The 18,528-nt window shown below is 35.9% G+C and overlaps 1 protein-coding gene across 1 annotated transcript in view; it reads right to left on the reverse strand.

Annotated features, from left to right (window-relative positions):
- Nucleotides 1-6,837: 6,837 nt before the first annotated feature.
- The window catches only part of LOC129226628 (uncharacterized), a 36,866-nt gene continuing 25,175 nt past the window's right edge, over nucleotides 6,838-18,528 (reverse strand). The window contains exons 4-5 of the mRNA XM_054861258.1: nucleotides 12,280-12,411; nucleotides 6,838-6,965 (exon numbers count right to left, since the gene is read on the reverse strand). Coding sequence (XP_054717233.1) covers nucleotides 6,865-6,965; nucleotides 12,280-12,411 — 233 coding nt within the window. The 3' untranslated portion in view covers nucleotides 6,838-6,864. The remainder of the gene's footprint in view (nucleotides 6,966-12,279; nucleotides 12,412-18,528) is intronic.

The following is an 18,528-nucleotide window of genomic DNA, read 5'->3' on the forward strand; positions in this document are numbered from 1 at the left end:
GTCTGTCACATCAATGTGGAACCCTCGTGCGCCCCTCGCATAATACGGAACTCGCATAACACGGTTTTGATATTACATGGAATAAATTTTGCCATTATGAGAACACGGATTCGATATCACATGGCATAAAAGTTGGAAGTTAATATTACACGGTTTTGATATAACGCGATTTTTGAAAAAATGAATTTTATTTTAATTCCACTTAAAAAACGTTGAAAATAATATTCGCAACTCCAATAAACTCTAGGGGGCGCTGAAACCACTGTCTAATGGCAGATGAAAAAGGTAAAACAAATGCCGTAACTTGTGGGAAGCTTTCTTTTCTGTTTTTCTGAAATTACATTACACCACAAACTGTCTGAAGCCTGTGATTTACCCCAAAGAAAACACGTGGAATGAAATGTTTTACCTTTTTCCTTAGTATTATTAATCACCGCGAGGTAACGTATTCGAGCTCTGGAGTTGCGAATTAAGCTAAATTTGGCAAACGATTTAAAAAAAAAATAGCAATAGAATAATTCTATTTATTTTATTTTATACATATATTTTTTCGTTGTTGTTGCTCAGACAATTTTTATTGCTGCAGAAAATCTCTAATTTTCTTTTTCACAGTATGCGTTTTGTTCTTTGTAAATGAATTTGATTAAAGTTTCTTCTTTTTTCTTTCTATGAAAGTAAACAGCGGGTTTTGTATGTTTTATTAGAACGGTTTCAGTTATGATAAAATTTGACACCCTATGACGTGACTATCATATAACACGATATACATTGCCTTGATCTACAATAATATCCAAGTTTCGCATAAGACAGCTTCGATATAACTCGAAACTTGGTTTCGATACAACACGGTACGTATTGCCCTGAGTTATGTTATTTACATACATATAAACTAAAATAATTATTTAAATAAACAAATAAATTTCGTATAACATGGTTTCGACATAGCACGGTACGAATTAACCGTGTTATAGCGCATACAAACTTCAAGCGCAAATTGATAGTGATTCGTTTTTCATCAACATGCGATTCCGAAGGACCAAAAACCTAAATTTGTTACTTCTTTGACAAAAATTAGTTCCGCAAATATTGGACAAACGTGTGAAATCCTTATTATTATTATTATTATTTTCACAAATTGAACTGCTTTTTGCACGTTCGAATTTAAAACGTTGGGACCTTTTTGTTCATTGTGATCTCTCTGGGATACTGTAGAGTTAGAATTTTACCTGTCGCTTTAAGTGAAATGCACTTTTTACATCGCGATTCGCAGTTCTGAGCATTTTGGTATAATTTTTCAAAAATTCAATGAAATCAGTTAACTTTGGAATATTTTCCTTTTTTAACAGCCATTCAAACCACTTTTTTATATCATGACCAGTTTTCTGCAACATAAAGATGCATTAAAATGTCTCACTTATTATTTTAACTTTTTTTTTTTCATCTACTACTTTAAGAGAAAGAACTATTTCATTACCGTTGTCAACTAAGTTTAAAATTGCAGCCGAAGATTTCATGCAATAATAACATGACCCTTTTTACACGAACAAAAATTTGTTCGCGCTTATTTGAAACATATTCTTCAGAACGGTTACAATCAGAATAATTGCAATCAGAAATAGTAATGATTGTTAAATTCTAAAAACGACAAATTTTGGTGCGTTTTATAAGTTTGCAATATTGTGTACACTAGCATTAACTAAATCTGAGAACGTTGGCCTTTCGTAGATATTTCCAGTTTACAGACGATGAAATTTAATTCAATTATACACATCCTTAGGATTAAATTCAGTTTTTAACTCGGTAATAGCGTCACCCAAATACAATTCTTAACTTCAAAGTTTCTCTATTTAGCAGAAATTAATCTATTTGAACAAAATATATTTTTTCAGGATATTCATCAACATGTTTTTCAAATCTGATTAAGCAGTTCTACTAATTCTACAAAACAATTTCGCATTTTTATCCACTAAATTTAATTGATAGATATCAAAATCTGAAATGAATCTGAAACTATATCATTTGATCTTTCAAAACTGTCTTACATGTAAATAGTAAATATTTTTGTAGTCATTTTCGATAAAATAAAAATTCAAAATTCACTTACCGACTTCTTTGCGCTTGAAGTTTTTCATAAATCATTCTTGTTAAGCAACTGCCATTAGTATAAATTTTAATCACAAACTCAAATTGGGACGACATTCTTACTTACATTGGAACTATAGATTCTTTAAAAACAAGCAAATTCATTTCATCATATCTCAATTAATTGAAATTGCGTCTTGCACATTATGAAGAAAAAAAGGGCTTAGGTTTTTTTTTTTTTTTTGCTACAACAGCGTCGTCTTTCGGACATTACAGTGGCTCCCAAAAGTGTTCGTACACTTACGATTTTCAATGAAATACGCCACTGTTCAGTGGCGGCGCTAGGCGTTGGCGACTGCCGACGGCCTCGCGCAGATAGGGCTTCGCAAAATTCTCAGAAGTTTTAAGAAAGTTCCATGTTTTCAATTTCAATTGAAGCTTTCATTAAATAAACAGACACAAAAGTAATTAAAATATTGCGTGAAGGGGAGACGGCACAGAGCCAGCCTTAGCAGATGCGGTGCCCGATTGGAGAATTCTGTGGAGGCCTTTTACAAAATGATTGTACAAATTTGAGCAGTGCCTGATCGTCGATTTTTCCGACGCGGGCAAACATTTGAAACTGTTGAAATTATCCAGCTTTCTTCAAGTCTCTACATCACGTTTTACTTATTCCATTTTTTTTTTTTTTTTTTGAAAGAAATTAATGAGTGAAATTTCTTTTCAAAAGAAATCTTTAGATTAAACTTATTCAATAGTTACAGCTTTTATTGATCAGGTAATTCTACTCCCTCCACCCTTGTTCTATTTCCTTTCTTTTTTCTCTTTTTTCCTAGTTCCTCTAAAAATAAGAAAATGTTCAAAATGCTGCTGCTCCGAACCCCCCCCCCCCCCCACACACACACACACACAACACGCACACCAAAAGCATTATGCACATCTGAAATTTCAAAATGGGGGGGGGGTATTTTTAATTTTTTCCATTTATTTATTTAAATTTATTTACTGATTCATATTTATTTTTTTTTATTTTATGTTATTTTATTTTGTTTATATTTTATTCCGTCTATTTATTTAGTTTATGTGTGTGTGTGTGTATGTCATTGGCGTAGCTCAGAACTTTTCTAATAAAATAATAATAATAATAATTAAAAATAAGTAAATAAAAATGTTTAAAAAAATAAATAAAATAAAAAAAGAGAGCTAAAAAATAAACAAATGAAAAAAAGGAAAGAGGGTTGAGAAAAATGGAGGGGGGATTTACGTCATTGAACTTGGGGGCGGGGGATGAGCACCCCTGTTTCAAGATCTGTAAAATACACAATGTGCATTTTTTCTCCAGAACTTATCGTGCTTAGTAGCTTTGGTGCTAGTAGATTAGTGACCGATTTCAGAATAAAAATCAGGGAGGGAGCAACTGTAGTAGTAAAATATTAAGGAAAATGCAGCCGATGACTCTCTACATTGACCAAGACCTGAGGAAGAGGGGAGGGGGGGGGGGAGAACGCTTGTAGAACTTGGCGCAATTTATTTCTAATTACAGTAGAACCTCGTTTTACGCGGTGGTTACATTCCACGGAAATGCCGCGTGAATCGAAACCGCGTAAATGGAGACCTAATGCTAGTGTTAAAATAGGGGTTTGGTTCCGTAGATAACAAAATACTTCATTCTAGTGATGACTAATTAATTGTATAATAAGTTTAATGTGTACTTATATCGACTTTTATGCCCAACATGCATAAAGAAAACATTAGTTAATTTCGTGTTCTGTTTATAAAGAGGAGGTGGCTATAATTGTCTTTCGACAGTCATTAAGAATTTTTCTCTGTAATTCTTTGCAGAGCATTAACGCATCCACGATCACTTGCGTCATTTCCATGATAGAATCTTTCATCACTAACAAATCAGAAAGATCATTTCTATTGTCTAGGAATGGCTTAAAATTTTCAATGTGAACGATTTCGGTTGTGCGTCAGCAACGTCGGTATCCTCGTTGCTTTTGGCCTCCTTCATCACTCCTAAAAGCTCTTCTTCCAGTGAGTTCTGAACTGTGTGAGTTTAATAACTTAACTTCTGGAAAGAGCTCTGGAACCCATCGCATAAAATGTCTCCAGTGGCCCAAGCTCGATTATTAGCACGACAAAATGTAGTTGATTACGCGTAATCTGCAATCTTTAGGAGTTTGGTGTTTGAAATAGGGGGAAATTTTAGCTCTTTGCATTGTCACATCAGCGTAAAACTGAAACTCATCCGCGTAAAATAAAATAAAGGTGCCAAATCTTAAACCGCGTATAATTGAAACCGCGTAAAATAAAGCCGCGTAAAACGAGGGTCTACTGTATTGTTATATGTATTATAGTGATTGTAATACGCTGAGGTTTAGAATGAAGATTGGTATAACACTCTAATCATCAGCCATATCATTCTAACACAGTTTCGAGTAAAAGAAGATTTTGTGAAAAGAATCAAGAATGGAGTGTGTAACTAGTAATTTCAAGAACAGATTTGTAATTAAAGTCAGATACTTTTTTTTTCTTTCTTATGAATCAACTTATATCAAGAGTTACTTGTAAACTGTTTTTAAGTAACTTTAAAAGAACTACACAGGTTTCTACAGGATTTACTTAAAGAAAATTAAAAACAAACCCCTCTGGAGTGGACATTGACGGGACGAACCTTTTCTTTGGTAAAACAGGGGTGCCCGCTAGAGATGACTTCGGGCTCATTTTTGGGAGCACGAGCCCGAAAACTTGTAGCCGAGTCCGGGTGAAATAGTCTCGAACCAAAAGCCCAGTCCGCCCGAACCCGAAGGAAACTTTCTTGTATCAAAAACCTTCTAGTCTGACATGATTTAATGAAGTGCTAATCTCAGCTGTTGTTTTACAACAACTAAATATATGGGTCAAGAGCGCCCATATAGGGGAGAGGGGGGGGGGGGCTCGAGGCCCCCCCCCCCTAGAAATTAGAACTTTCTTGCTTTTAGTACTTTTTTCTTTGCAAAAATGTAAAAACATTTCTTCTCCAGTCATTAATGAATAAGTTATTAAAAATGTGAAATTTTAATGACTCTAATCTGTCCTGAAATCTGCTTCCATGGTTAAAATATCTGCCCCCCCCCCCCTACAATTTTGCATATGGGCGCCCATGATATGGGTACTTGTATTGCAACTGCGATTGGTTCTTTTTTTTATCTCTCTGTCAATGAAAAATGTTGTTGAGTGTTCTTCATTAACAGAAGTTTCTAAATTTTCTCAAAATGCTCCATTTTACATGCATTACTGTGTGGCATATTGCAATAGTAATCGCCAAAAAGTATATACATAAATTAAGCGTTATTTTATTTATTTATTTATTTATTTAACATTATTATTATTATTATTTTTTTTTTGGTTAAATTTTCACATTGATTGAATTGATTTAAATGTTCGTTTCTTTTTCTCACAACATGATAATGTTTTTTTTTTTTTTTTTTTTGCTTTGAACTTGTTTAGAGATGGACGATTGAATATCTTAGCTTTAATCCGAGCCCGCCCGAGCCCGAAATCTATCTTCGGTTCTAGAGCCCGAGCTCGCTTCGGGCCCGGTCTGTCGGGCCTGGGCTGAGCCCGTCTCATCTCTAGTGCTCACAGGACAAGGGTTTTTTTTAAATTCTATTTATTTATTTTATTGGCGGATGGTCTGGATTCGGAACCAGAACACTTTATTTTGTAATGCGTAGGATCAGCGACAATGAGCAAGCAGCAAAAATTCAGTGCTTGCGCGTTCCCGCTGATTCTACCTTTAACAAAATAAACTTTTCCGTTTTCGCTTCCAGTTCTTCCCCCATCTTTCCGCAGCACAACTACATCTCCAAGCGTCACGTTACTTAGCTTACCTCCGCCCAGAGGTGCCCATCCCCCCAAGTTCATTGGCACAAATTCCACCTCCCCCCCTCCAAATGTCAACCCTCTCTCCCTTTTTTTTATTTTATTCATTTATTTTTTAAATATTTTTCATTTATTTATTTTTAAAAAATTTTTATTTTATTAGAAAAGTTCTGTGCTACGCCAATGACATTCACACACACACAAACTAAATAAAAAAAATGAAATAAAATATAAACAGAATAAAATAAAACAAAAGAAAATTAAAAATGAAATATAAGTAAATCAATTAATAAAATCAAAATAATAAATAAATATAATTGAAAATCCCCCCCCCCCAAATGTCAACCCTCGTTTCCTTTTTTTTAAATTTTATTTATTCATTTTTTAATTATTTTTTATTTATTATTTTTTATAAAAATTATTATTTTATTAGAAAAGTTATGCGCTATGGCAATGACATACACACACACAAACTAAATAAATAAATGAAGAAAATTATAAACAGAATAAAATAAAACAAAAAATTAAAAATTAATTAAAAATAAATCAATTAATAAATTTAAATAAAAAATTCAAAATAATTAAAAATCTCCCCCCCCCCCAAAAAAAATGATGGCACAACTTGCGCCATAATCCGCCCCTGTGGGCACTCCTGCCTCCGCCAACCGAGTTCAAACTCACTCAATGCACAATAATTGTCAATAATTGTAAGAATCATTCACTCTATTCTTTTTTATAAAAAATAACCATTTATTATAAATATAAATTCTGAATCATGACGACGTTGATGCATCCCCATAAAGTCTTTGGCGCCGCGAAGCACTTTTTACTGCCGACATCCATGATCATTTTAGCTTTGCTGGTCCCAAGAGCGAGTTGAGTTGTCATTGTGAGAGAAAAAGGCAGGCTGATCTTTCACTTTTTCTTCCTCGACATCCAGAAATAAGCGCCCAGCGTTAAGAGCACAATGGCAGCCAGTGCCGCACCCACTGCTATGGGTATCAGATCACTTTTTTCTGTAAAGATGCAGAAACAAAATTTAATGGGGGTGCATTAGGGTGGTTCAAAAATACATGTTAAAAAAAAAGTTTCTCCTAGATAACAGGACACCCCTCCATATTTTTAGATTTGTGGGTAGCAATATACTGGAAGAATTTTGGCATCTTATTTCAACTGAAAGAGGGTGCTCAACCCCTCCCCCAAACTTCATCAGCATGGGAAGGGGGGTTAAAAAATACAATGAACTAAAAAAACAATGCTACATCTTTACTAATAATAAAGCTGAAAGTCTCTCTGTCTGGATGTCCAGAGGATGTTTGGATGTCTGTAGGATGTCTGGATCTCTGTTACGCGCATAGCGCCTAGACCGTTCGGCCGATTTTCATGAAATTTGGCACAAAGTTAGTTTCTAGCAATGGGGTGTGCACCTCGAAGCGATTTTTCGAAAATTCGATTTTGTTCCTCTTCAGTTCCAATTTTAAGAACATTTTACCGAGCGAATTACAATAACGTGGACGAGTAAATTACCATAACATGGACAAGCATGGCATACTGGCGAAAAATTCACCATCCATTATTCGTAAATGTACAAGCGAACCAAATGACCTTTTAATTTTCTACCACGGGCAAAGTCGTGCGGATACCACTAGTTTATTAAAATAAAATTAAGGAAAAAATAAACAGGAGAGAAAGACAGACGCTATCAAGTCGTCTGCAAAGCACTAATGCCAAAGATAAAAAGTTGATTGTTCGATTATTATCTGTCTAGAGATAAAAAATGGCATTTGTTTGGAACTCAGAGAAGTAGCAACCTGTTCGTTGCAATCAGGATTGAAACCTTGTCAATTAGAATCACCGGTGCTTGCGTTGAAGTTTTAGAAACAATTCCTAAAATCTGTGACGCACAAATATTTGCACAGGGAGGTGAAAGATAGGATTATTTGCGGTTACGAAAGGAGATGGTATTTAAAACTTGTATCGTGTGAGCATTTTCGATGCGGATTTTTTCTTCTTGATTTTATTTACTTCCTTATTGAGCAATCACGATTGCTTATTGCTTTCATTTGATTGTTTTGATGAGCTATCATTTTATTTTCCCGCCAGCACCCTCTGCAGCATCACCGTCGACCGGCTCCTCACGATGCTGCTCCTCTAGCGAAAACAGTCTCCACGTTGCGTCAATATCCTACACTTACACGCATACATACACGCACGTACACACACACACATACACACACGTACATACACCTACACACATACACAAACACATACACACTCAAACACATACAGACACCTACACATACACACACACCTACACACAGCTATCCACACACTCATGCCTGCACACAGACACAAACATATACCTACACACACATACACATTCCCCCCCCCCAGACACAAACACATCCCCCCGCACACACAAACACTCATACACACAAGTACCCACACCCTCATACCTGCATGCAGACACAAACACACATGCCTACACACAGACACATGCCTCCTACACACAAACACACATACCCTCCCACACACGCCTACATACACACACACACACACACACACACTCGTGATTGCGAAAAACATAATTTGAATTCAAGATGTCAAAATTCAAATTATTTTTTTTCTTGTTTATTTTATTTTTATTTTTATTTATTTATTTATTTATTTTTATTTATTTATTTATTTATTTATTTATTTATATTTATTTATTTATTTATTTTTATTTATTTATTTATTTATTTTTATTTATTTATTTATTTTTGCTTATGCTTTCTTTATATATATTTACCTTATTTTTTTTCTTGCTTGTTTTTTTACTAACGTTTACATCACATAAGGAATGTATAGGCTATTATTGTCTAAGAGTTTTAATTGTTTTATTAACAGTTCTTAATTTTAGCAAATCCTCATATATATAATAGGGAATGATCGAGTAACACTCCTGACGTCATCAACAATGAAACTCGTGCCACGGCATGCTAGTTTGATAATACTTTTTGAGAATGTTTGACATGCAGGGAAATGCTTTATTTTGACAGGGCTGAACTGGATACGGTATCTTAACTGTTTTACTGGTAAGACTGTCATATTAGGAGAATGAAGAAAGGAAAAAGCGGTCAACAATGAACGCTACCTACTGGAGTTCAGTGTTCATCCACTGGAGTTAGGGTTAAAATTTCAACTATCAAAATACCATCAAACAGGCACTGGCTTCGTTCAAATGTAGAAGCAACTTTCACCCGTCATACCTTGACGGGCGGTTTTCTAGTCCCAGAGAATGCCAAAAACAAATTCTTTCGCCTCAAAAAATTAAGTTCAACTTGAACAATTGTTATTAAACAACCTCTGGCAATAAAGCTCAGAGAATAGTACTGTAACATAAAATTAGATTAAAATTTCTCGACTGTCATTCGAAATAATCACTTCTCATGACTATGCGTGACTATGCACCGCTGAGATCTGCTATAGATGTCCTGTAAATTTTGCAAGATGTTTTCTTTTGGGATGAAGTTCAAAAGCCTTGTCACGTTGCGTTGGATGTCAGGAATATTGTCAAATCTATTTCCTTTCAAAGAGAATTCGAGTCGTGGGAATAGGAAGAAATGTGGAGGACTGAGATCTGGTGAACATGGTGGAAAAAAAATTTTTTTCGGAGTTTGGCTACGCTTCAAACAAAACTTTAAATTGATTTTTTTCTCATTCATTTCTCTGCTCTCAGTCAAAGATCAACGCACTGAACAAGCACTTTGTAAAACAAGTGTTACATGGAGCACAAACGACGTTCCCTTAGATGTAGCTAAACTGCCTTCGTCATCGAAACTGTTGTACTCTTATAAAGCTATTAAGGATTGGAATGGGGTTATTTCGAAAATTTTAAAAGTATTTTTTTTTTTCTGAAAGAGCATGCTTAAAAACATAGGATCTGACCATAATTTTAAATAATTTGTTTAAATTTATTATTTAAAAAAAATTACTTAAATCGGTGAGCTTTCATTGTTTACATTTCCTGCCGATGACATCACAAATGATGAAATGCCATTCACAGAGCAAAATATTTAATTCGCATCTTTACTCACGTGTATTGGCAACGATAGGGTTGATAGAAAGTGTAGAGCGCAATTTCAATTCGTTTCTTGATTATCATAACGTGGAAACGCAGTAGAAAGATGCGCCATCGTGCATCATTTGTGACGTCATCAAGACTACGCCTTGTTTGAAAATCGGACATTTTAAAAAATTAATTAAAAAAATAACTGCTGGAAAAATGAAAGTATTTTCTGGGTCCATGTTTTTTTTTTTTTTTTTTTTGCATATTCTATCAATTTTAGTGACAAAAAGTCAGAGTATCTGTCTTCAAAAAAAGGAAATTGGACCAAGCGCTTCCTTCCCACTATTTTCTTTAGATTGAAGCAGCAACACCTCAAAACTGTTTTTTTTTTTTTCCCCACTCAGTTTCTTACTGGACATGGTAATTTCAAAGACTGCCTGCATAGATTTAATATTTCTGCTAGTAACGTGTGTGATTGTGGCCAGGATAAAGAAACTCCAGAACACTTGTTGTTTCTGGTTCAGACTGTCGAAGCTTTTCCTCTACTTAAACGTTTAAGGAATTCAATTGTTTGACTTTTTTGTACCCATTTACCTTTTAAAACCTTTGTGTTTGTGTTTTTTTCCCTCTCAATTCTGTTTAATTGTGTTCATTTTATTTTGTGTATTTTGTACTGTAGTGCATCTTACCTTCTGGCCCTATGTGATACTATGTGGTGCATAGGGATGTTTTTTTGTGTTTAATTAAAAAAAAAAAAACTGAACAACAGCGGGGGCAGATGGTCAACACCTGCCGCCATGCAGGTGCAGCGTTTTGTTTCGATAGTGTTGCCAGTGCACCGTTCGGACTTCATGTACTGAACTTTATTGTCTGAAATTGTAGTAAGGTAAGAATAACAAGATTCAAATGTTTCTAATTTTAATACCTAAAATTTACTAGCGATCGAAACTGAATATATTTTTTTAAAAAGAGAAATGCTGGTAAAATGAAAAAGATCATTCAAAATTCATTAAAACGAACAACAAAAAATAATAATAATTAAAAATATTTATAAAACCGAAAAAAAAAACTTATTTTCTAAAACAGAAAGAAAAATGCTAAAAATTGAATAAAGTACATAATTAAAAAAAAATCATGAATGAGTCTCAACAAACTAAAAATGACCAAAGTTCTAAAAAATAAATAAATAAATAAATAAAATTCATTTTTGACGAATTGAAGTTTTTAAAATCAGAAATGCATCGTCTAAACATATTTTTACGTCTAAAATTAGAGCCGTATTTCAGATGATTTTAACCGAACGATTGTTAATTATTTTCGTAGAAGTCATTCTCTGAAACGGAAAAAGGACCCGTCTTGGTGGATGAAAAATTAAATAGTATCAAACATCAACTTCCTAATGGGGTTGTTTCCTTTAGTCATAAGTACAACTTTTAGTCACTAAAATTGATAGAATAAGCAAAAAAAAAAAAAGGAACATGGAGCGAGAAAAACTTTCATTTTCTCCACGTTTGATTTTTAATTAATTTTTTAAGATTTTGAAAAAAAAAAAAAGGCGTGGTCTTTATGACGTCACAAATGATGTACTGTGGCACATCCGTCTACCTCGTTTCCACGTTATGCTAGTCAGGAAGCGAATTCCTATCCCTATTCAGAGTCACAACTGACTACAACTGTATTTATGTCGAGGACTGCATACTAAGTGCCTTGCCTCCATTATTTTATATACCAATAGATGGCAGCACCATCACCGGATCGAACAGTTAATGAGAATTTAGAACTAGTCCAGGAGCTAATAGCTACCTGGTGCTAGCACCCCCAGAGGTATCGTTTCACTTGGAGGACATTGAGACCACGAGCCTATTTAACGTCGCCCAGTCCCCTTTAATGACGACGGTGGGTCTTCGACCATCGAGGTTCGAACCCAGGACCCTCCGGCCCCGAATCCGACACTCTACCGATCGGGCTACCACGGCCAGGAAGCGAATTAAATATTGTGCTCTACGTTTGCTATCAACCCTATCGCTGCCAGTATATGTGAGTAAAGAAGCGAATTAAATATCGTGCTCTGTGAATGGCATTTCATCATTTGTGATGTCATCGGCAGAAGCGTCAACAATGGAAGCGCATCGATTAAAGTAATTTCTTAAAAGTATTAAACTTAGTCAAAAATTATTTAAAAAATGGTCAGATCCTATGTTTTTAAGCATGCTCTTTCAGAAATAAAAATACTTTTAAGATTTCGGAAACGACCCTATTCTGGTCATGTGAATACGTACTGACGGGTTGGCATACGCCTTCGTCTGATGACGTGAATCTCCTCTCGCATGCGCAGACGTCATTCGCGCAGAGACCGTGGTCGTAGTCGCACTGCTCGCTGAAGCTGCAGTTGGCCCCCGTCGTGTTCCATGCTGGAAAGAAAAATATCAAAAAGATAAAAGAACTTCAAATGAAAATAATATGCGTGCAATATGCTGACAACTTAGTCAATGGCGCTGAGACCCATGTACCTTTTTTCCCCTAACATTCAGCAAAGAAAGCCTGAAATGGCTTTTTTAAACAACAAATTTTAAAAAATTTCCGGTGGAGAACCCCCGGATTCCCCCTTTATATCAGGTCATTTTTACTTACTTTTATAAAAAAGGAAGTATTGTATTCGCGAAAAAAGTTTCACTCAAAAATCGGCCTTAATTTCCACTTTGCTCACCCCTGAATGAATGTTGAATTTTTTTCAACCCGACCACACGTGGATAAGTGCATAAGAACGTATAGACCCCCGAAATTTCCATTTTGACAATCCCCGAGTTAATTTCAACGAGTTTTCTCGTGACGTCCGTATGTGCGTATGTATGTCGCATAACTCAAGAATGGTATAGAAAGTTGAAATTAGGTAAGTAGACTCCTAGTGGGGTCTAGTTGTGCACCTCCCCTTTTGGTTGCATTGCACCTTTTTGGGGGAAATCACTGTTAATTTCGATGCAAACTCAAGTGGAGTTATAATTTGGCGGACACTTGACGATATATCGCTGGTCTTTTGGTCGCCAAGTTTTGTCACCAACTTGGCGACAAATTTGGCGATTTATTTATTTATTTTTAAACCCGGTTTCAATTTGGCCACTGTTAGTGATATTTAGCGAATTAACTATTGAATCACATTAAAATTGCCAGCAATGGGGAAATGACATTAAATTGGAGTAAAAGGAAGTCATGTGATGCGCACATCAGCTCGTTTTCTCTTCAATGTGACCCTCCCCCTACCACCAAAAAACTTCTTTTTGATTGCACCACTAGTCACGAAAATGTTTTTGTCAGAGCAATTAAGATGTGAATAGGGAAGTTGCAACCTATTAAATGTTCATATTTTGGCTATTGAATATTGGTAATTGACCCTCAAAACTAAAAAATTCACCATCGCCGAATTTTTAAACACCGCGATTGATTTTTAATGAATTTTTAAAAATCCACGCGCAAAAGTGCGCGCTTCTGAAACGTCACGAGCCTACGTCACAGGGCGTGAATGGGCAGCCTTCCGCCGAAGATCCCTTGTTTTCGCTAGGAACATTTTGAGCGCGCTGATATTTTTATTTTTTAGAAATTCAATAATCCTTTTGAACACACTATGGAGGCCGGATTCGTTAAAAAGCACAATCTAAATAATCTTCCTCAAATAATATCAATGATGATATTCGAATATTTTCGAGAGGATGAGAGGTTTAATGTTCCAAAAACGAATTAATGCGAGGAGATAAGCCTTTTACGTTTCGTCTTCGAAGTCGAATGCACGTTCTTCGGTTTCTCCCATGACATGGGAACCGGTTCGCTAGCGTTTCTCTCCTATCGGAAGAGGGCATGACGTCACTTCCTATGCCATTTGACGTCACAAGGGCTTGAACTTTAAAAATTAATTTTAAAAAAACTACTTATGGTATCGCAAAAATTTTTTCACCTATGATGTTCATAAATGTTACTCTATCATATAAAAATAAAATTGAAAAATCGAAAACTTCCCTATTGGTAAATCTAAGTGCCAATATACTTCCTACAAAAATTAACTCTATGAATTCAAAGATTTGTCTGAAAATATTTTATGATTAAAAGGGCAACGCAAAACTGCATCGCAGACTTTTGCTCCCGCGCAGCCACTGAGCCTGGTTATGGCCTCCAGAGACTGCAGTTTCGTCTTCGTTATGGACTCATTAGTTCGAAACATTCAATTCAGCGGTGGGCAACCCGCCGATCGTGAGCGACCAGTCGATCTCGGGTCAATTTTCAATCAATCGCGGCAACTTTCAGGATCTGAAGTTTTTTTTTTTTTTTCTTTATTTTTTGTCAGAGTAACTTCAATAAATATATTTTTCTGAAAAAACAAACGGGCTCAACTTTTAAATCAAAAGTTCTTAGAAAATATTTCACAACTTTTTCAAATCGCTGGAAATGCCACAAATTTTAATATTAAAAGGAAAAAAAAAAACGTTTTGCCTTTTGTTCTCCGCAAAAGTTACTATAGATTAGCAAATTAAACTTGATATCAATGTTTTGCAAATTTTTTTTAAGTAAGAAAATGTTTCGAACAGGATTTCACATTTTTTTTTTTAAATTAGTAAAAAGTTGCGAAAGACTCACATTAAGGGTTAACTCTAACTGTAAATTGAAGTCAATGAATTTGTTACAAATCCTGTAAATAGTAATTATTGTAGTAACGTAACCTGTAAATAGTTTCCCGCAATGAATATACAACCCCTTTTCATTCGGCTGAAGTATACGACCCCCCTATTTCTTTTTTTGTTCATTGATAACATTTGATAACGGTCTACTATTTTCTAGAAGCGTTTGGAATTTTATAATTTTTTGGAATATTTGAGAGATTTCTTTCGATGTTTATAAAAGGGTCCCGCGTGATAAATAGTGGAGTTTCGATTGAGAATTCGTACTGAGAGGGTATTAGCTCTGTTTATTGCGAGGCATTTCGCTGTGTTGTTTTCGTATTTGGAAGTAAATACGTGTGTAACCGTTGAGTTTACGGTGTTGAGTGATATTTGTTTAATTGCTGATGATTAATTTAGCAGTTGTTGACGATTTCTTCTGTACATAGTGTAAATAAAGCTCCTGTGTTTTTATCAAGAACTGTGTCGTCCTTTCAAGAAAGTTGGAAGTCTCACCGGATCCGTTACAAATTATTATTTTATTTTTAGAATAAAGCAGTAATGTTTTTGAAAAATTTAAATTGTAAATTTAGTTCTGAATTTCAGAAGTTTAGAAATTAAAAAAAAAGTCAAAAGTAGAAGTTTTAACTTTTTAAAGTTGTATTAGAGAAGCGTAACGTGTGTGCATAACTCTCCCCCCCCCCCCTTCCCCCTCCGAAGTTGATCTAGGTGTTCGCCGAAGTTGGAAAGCAGATCGTCAATTAATTTAGGTTGCCGACCACTGGTCTTGATGTTCTTTCATTGGAGCCGAGATTACCAACAAACTGGTCGCCAAAAGTAATTAAGTATGCAAGCGAGAGCCGGGCCGTGGTAGCCCGATCGGTAGAGTGTCGGATTCGGGGCCGGAGGGTCCTGAGTTCGGACCTCGATGGTCGAAGACCCACCGTCGTCATTAAAGGGGACTGGGCGACGTTAAATATGCTCGTGGTCTCAATGTCCTCCAAGTGAAACGATACCTCTGGGGGTGCTAGTACTAGGTAGCTATTAGCTCCTGGACTAGTTCAAAATTCTCATTTACTGTTCGATCCGGTGATGGTGCTGCCATCTATCGGTATATAAAATAATGGAGGCAAGGCACTTAGTAGGCAGTCCTCGACATAAATACAGTTGTATTGAGTTGTGACTTGGAATAGGAATAGGAAGCGAGAGCCCGCAAGTAATGGTGCGATTCAACTTGAAAGTGATGCTGAAAGTAAGCTCGGTTATTGACTATTCCAGACTGATGAATACCTAACAAGGACGAACAGTAGTCTCCGGTTGTCATAGCCGGGTCGTCGGTCGGTGTATTGCACGTACTTCTGCCTCAGCCTTGGTTCAAGCTAATAATATTACAGCTAATAATATTTTATGGAATACTTGTATTTTTTGTTTCGCAACTATGTGGTTTGGTAAGGCAAGATATATCGAGTAGTCCAGTGACGTACATAGAACTACCGCAACAACCACAGCGCGGGGGTGGGGGAGGGGGAGAGGTGTGAGAACGCACTCTTTGAAAACATAACACCACGTTAAAATTTAGAAAAACTTATCATGGGGGGCGGGGGGAGAGCATTCTTTCTTTCCTTAAATTTTGCGAGGGGCTCCCCCCCCCCACAAGTCTCACACAAGTAGGCTCCATACGTTGTACTCATGACAATAGCTGCGTTCAGTTGTACTCACTGTTGCGGGGGTGCTATGTACGTCACTGGACTACTCGAAATATCTTGCCTTACCAAACCACATAGTTGCAAAACAAAAAATACAAGTATTCCATAAAACATTTTTTGCTGTAATTTTCCGCCCTTGAACCAAGGCTGAGGCAGAAGTACATGCAATATACCGACAACCCAGCTATGACAGTCAGAGACTGTTGTTCACCCTTGTTAGGGACTCATCAGTCTGGAATAGTTAATAACCGAGCTCACGTTTAGCATCATTTTCAAGTTGAACCGCACCATTGTTTGCGGGCTCTCGTTTGTTAAAAACTCATAGGAAAAAAAAAAACAAAAAAAAAAAAAAGAGTTTCTCTTTTCGTCGAAAAAAAAAAGGTATCTCAATGTGTATAAATTAATTGAATCGTCCTCGTTCAATATAGATCATTTTGTAACAAGTTGTTCCACTCAGTGCAGACGTACTTGTTTTAGTTCAGAACTCTCACGTCAATACCAGACGACGAAGCTACTGATTTTAGAGTTTTAAACCGTAGGATATTGCGAAACTAATCATGATTTATGCGTTGCGTCGTTGAAACTATTGCGAAACCAGAGCAGCATTTGTGGAATGCGACTGAAATCCGAGAGATACAGATATTCAACAGACAGGACTGAAATTGTCTGGCGTGCCATTTCGATTAAATCATGAATTGAAAAAGTTCAGTCTTTTCAAACATTTTTTGTGGTAAGTGAATTTTTTTATACATTATATAGTATAATATTTGCTTATTTTGGAATTTCTCCTTTTTTTCAAGTATCGTAGAGTTAGGTTTCTAATTGTTTTAAAAAGCTCGAAATAGTCGAATGTAAAAACAGTAATAAGCGTATAAGATACCAGTGCCAGGAAGACAAAAAATAAAAAATAAATGTACAGTTGACCCTCCTTTTACGGGGGTTTATTTTACGCGGTTTCGATTATACGCGGTTTAAGATTTGACACCTTTATTTTATTTTACGCGGATGAGTTTCGGTTTTACGCGGATGCGGCAATGCAAACAGATAAAAATTTTCCCCTCTTTCAAAATCCAAACTCCTAAAGATTGCAGATTACGCGTAATTAAATGCATTTTGGTGTGCTAATAATCGAGCTTGGGCCACTGGAGGCATTTTATGCGATTGGTTCCAGAGCTCTTCCCAGAAATAAAGATATTAAACCCACACAGTTCAGAACTCACCGGAAGAAGAGTGTTTAAGAGTGACAAAAGAAACCAAAACCAACGAGGATACCGACGTCGGTGATGCACAACCAAAAACATTCACATTGAAAATTTGGAGCCATTCCTAGACAATAGAAATGATCTTTCTGTTTTGTCAGTGAAGGAAGATTCCATCATGGAAATGACGAAAGTGATCGTGGATGCGTTCATGCTCTGCAATGACTTACAGCAGAAAAATTCTTCATGACTGTCAAAAGACTATCATAGCCAGCTCCTCTTTATAAACAGGACACGAAATTAATTTATGTTTTTTTATGCATGTTGTGCATAAAAGTCGATATAAGTACACATTAAACTTATTATACACTTAGTCATCACTAGAATGAAGTATTTCGTTATCTACGGAACAAAACCACTATTTTAACTAGGTCTCAATTTACACGGTTTCGATTTACGCGGCATTTCCGTGGAATGCAACCCCCGCGTTAATCGAGGGTCTACTATATTAATATTGATGGTGATTTTTAGCGCATGAGAAATTTAGCTTTAAAATTTTCCTTTTAAGTTATTTATACATAAATATCAAATTTCAAAACTGGACATCAATGACCAACTTAGCTTTGCTTCCCTCATAACTTTTCGGTGCATGTGTACTACACTCAACCAGATTTTGCGAAAGGGAGAGCCAGGGATTAATCATTAATCGAAGGTTTCAGTGGTTGCGATTCGGAGGAGGGGGGGGGGGGTAACAAGGAGGGGCAACAGTAAGTAAAGTCAATTTTGGATGTAATGATTTGCAATTTGTTTTAGCTGTTATACAGTGGAGTCTTGATTAAACCGAGGGATATGTTCCAAGACCTCTCGCGTAGGTCAAAATTTCGAGTTGTGAAAAAGAGCATACAGTAAAACCTGTAAAGTTGACCACCTGTCTAAGTTTACCGCTTTTGTCAGGAACGGAATTAGTCCTATCTTATATA

The sequence above is a fragment of the Uloborus diversus genome, chromosome 7 (genome assembly GCF_026930045.1).
Source record: "Uloborus diversus isolate 005 chromosome 7, Udiv.v.3.1, whole genome shotgun sequence".
NCBI lineage: Eukaryota > Metazoa > Arthropoda > Arachnida > Araneae > Uloboridae > Uloborus > Uloborus diversus.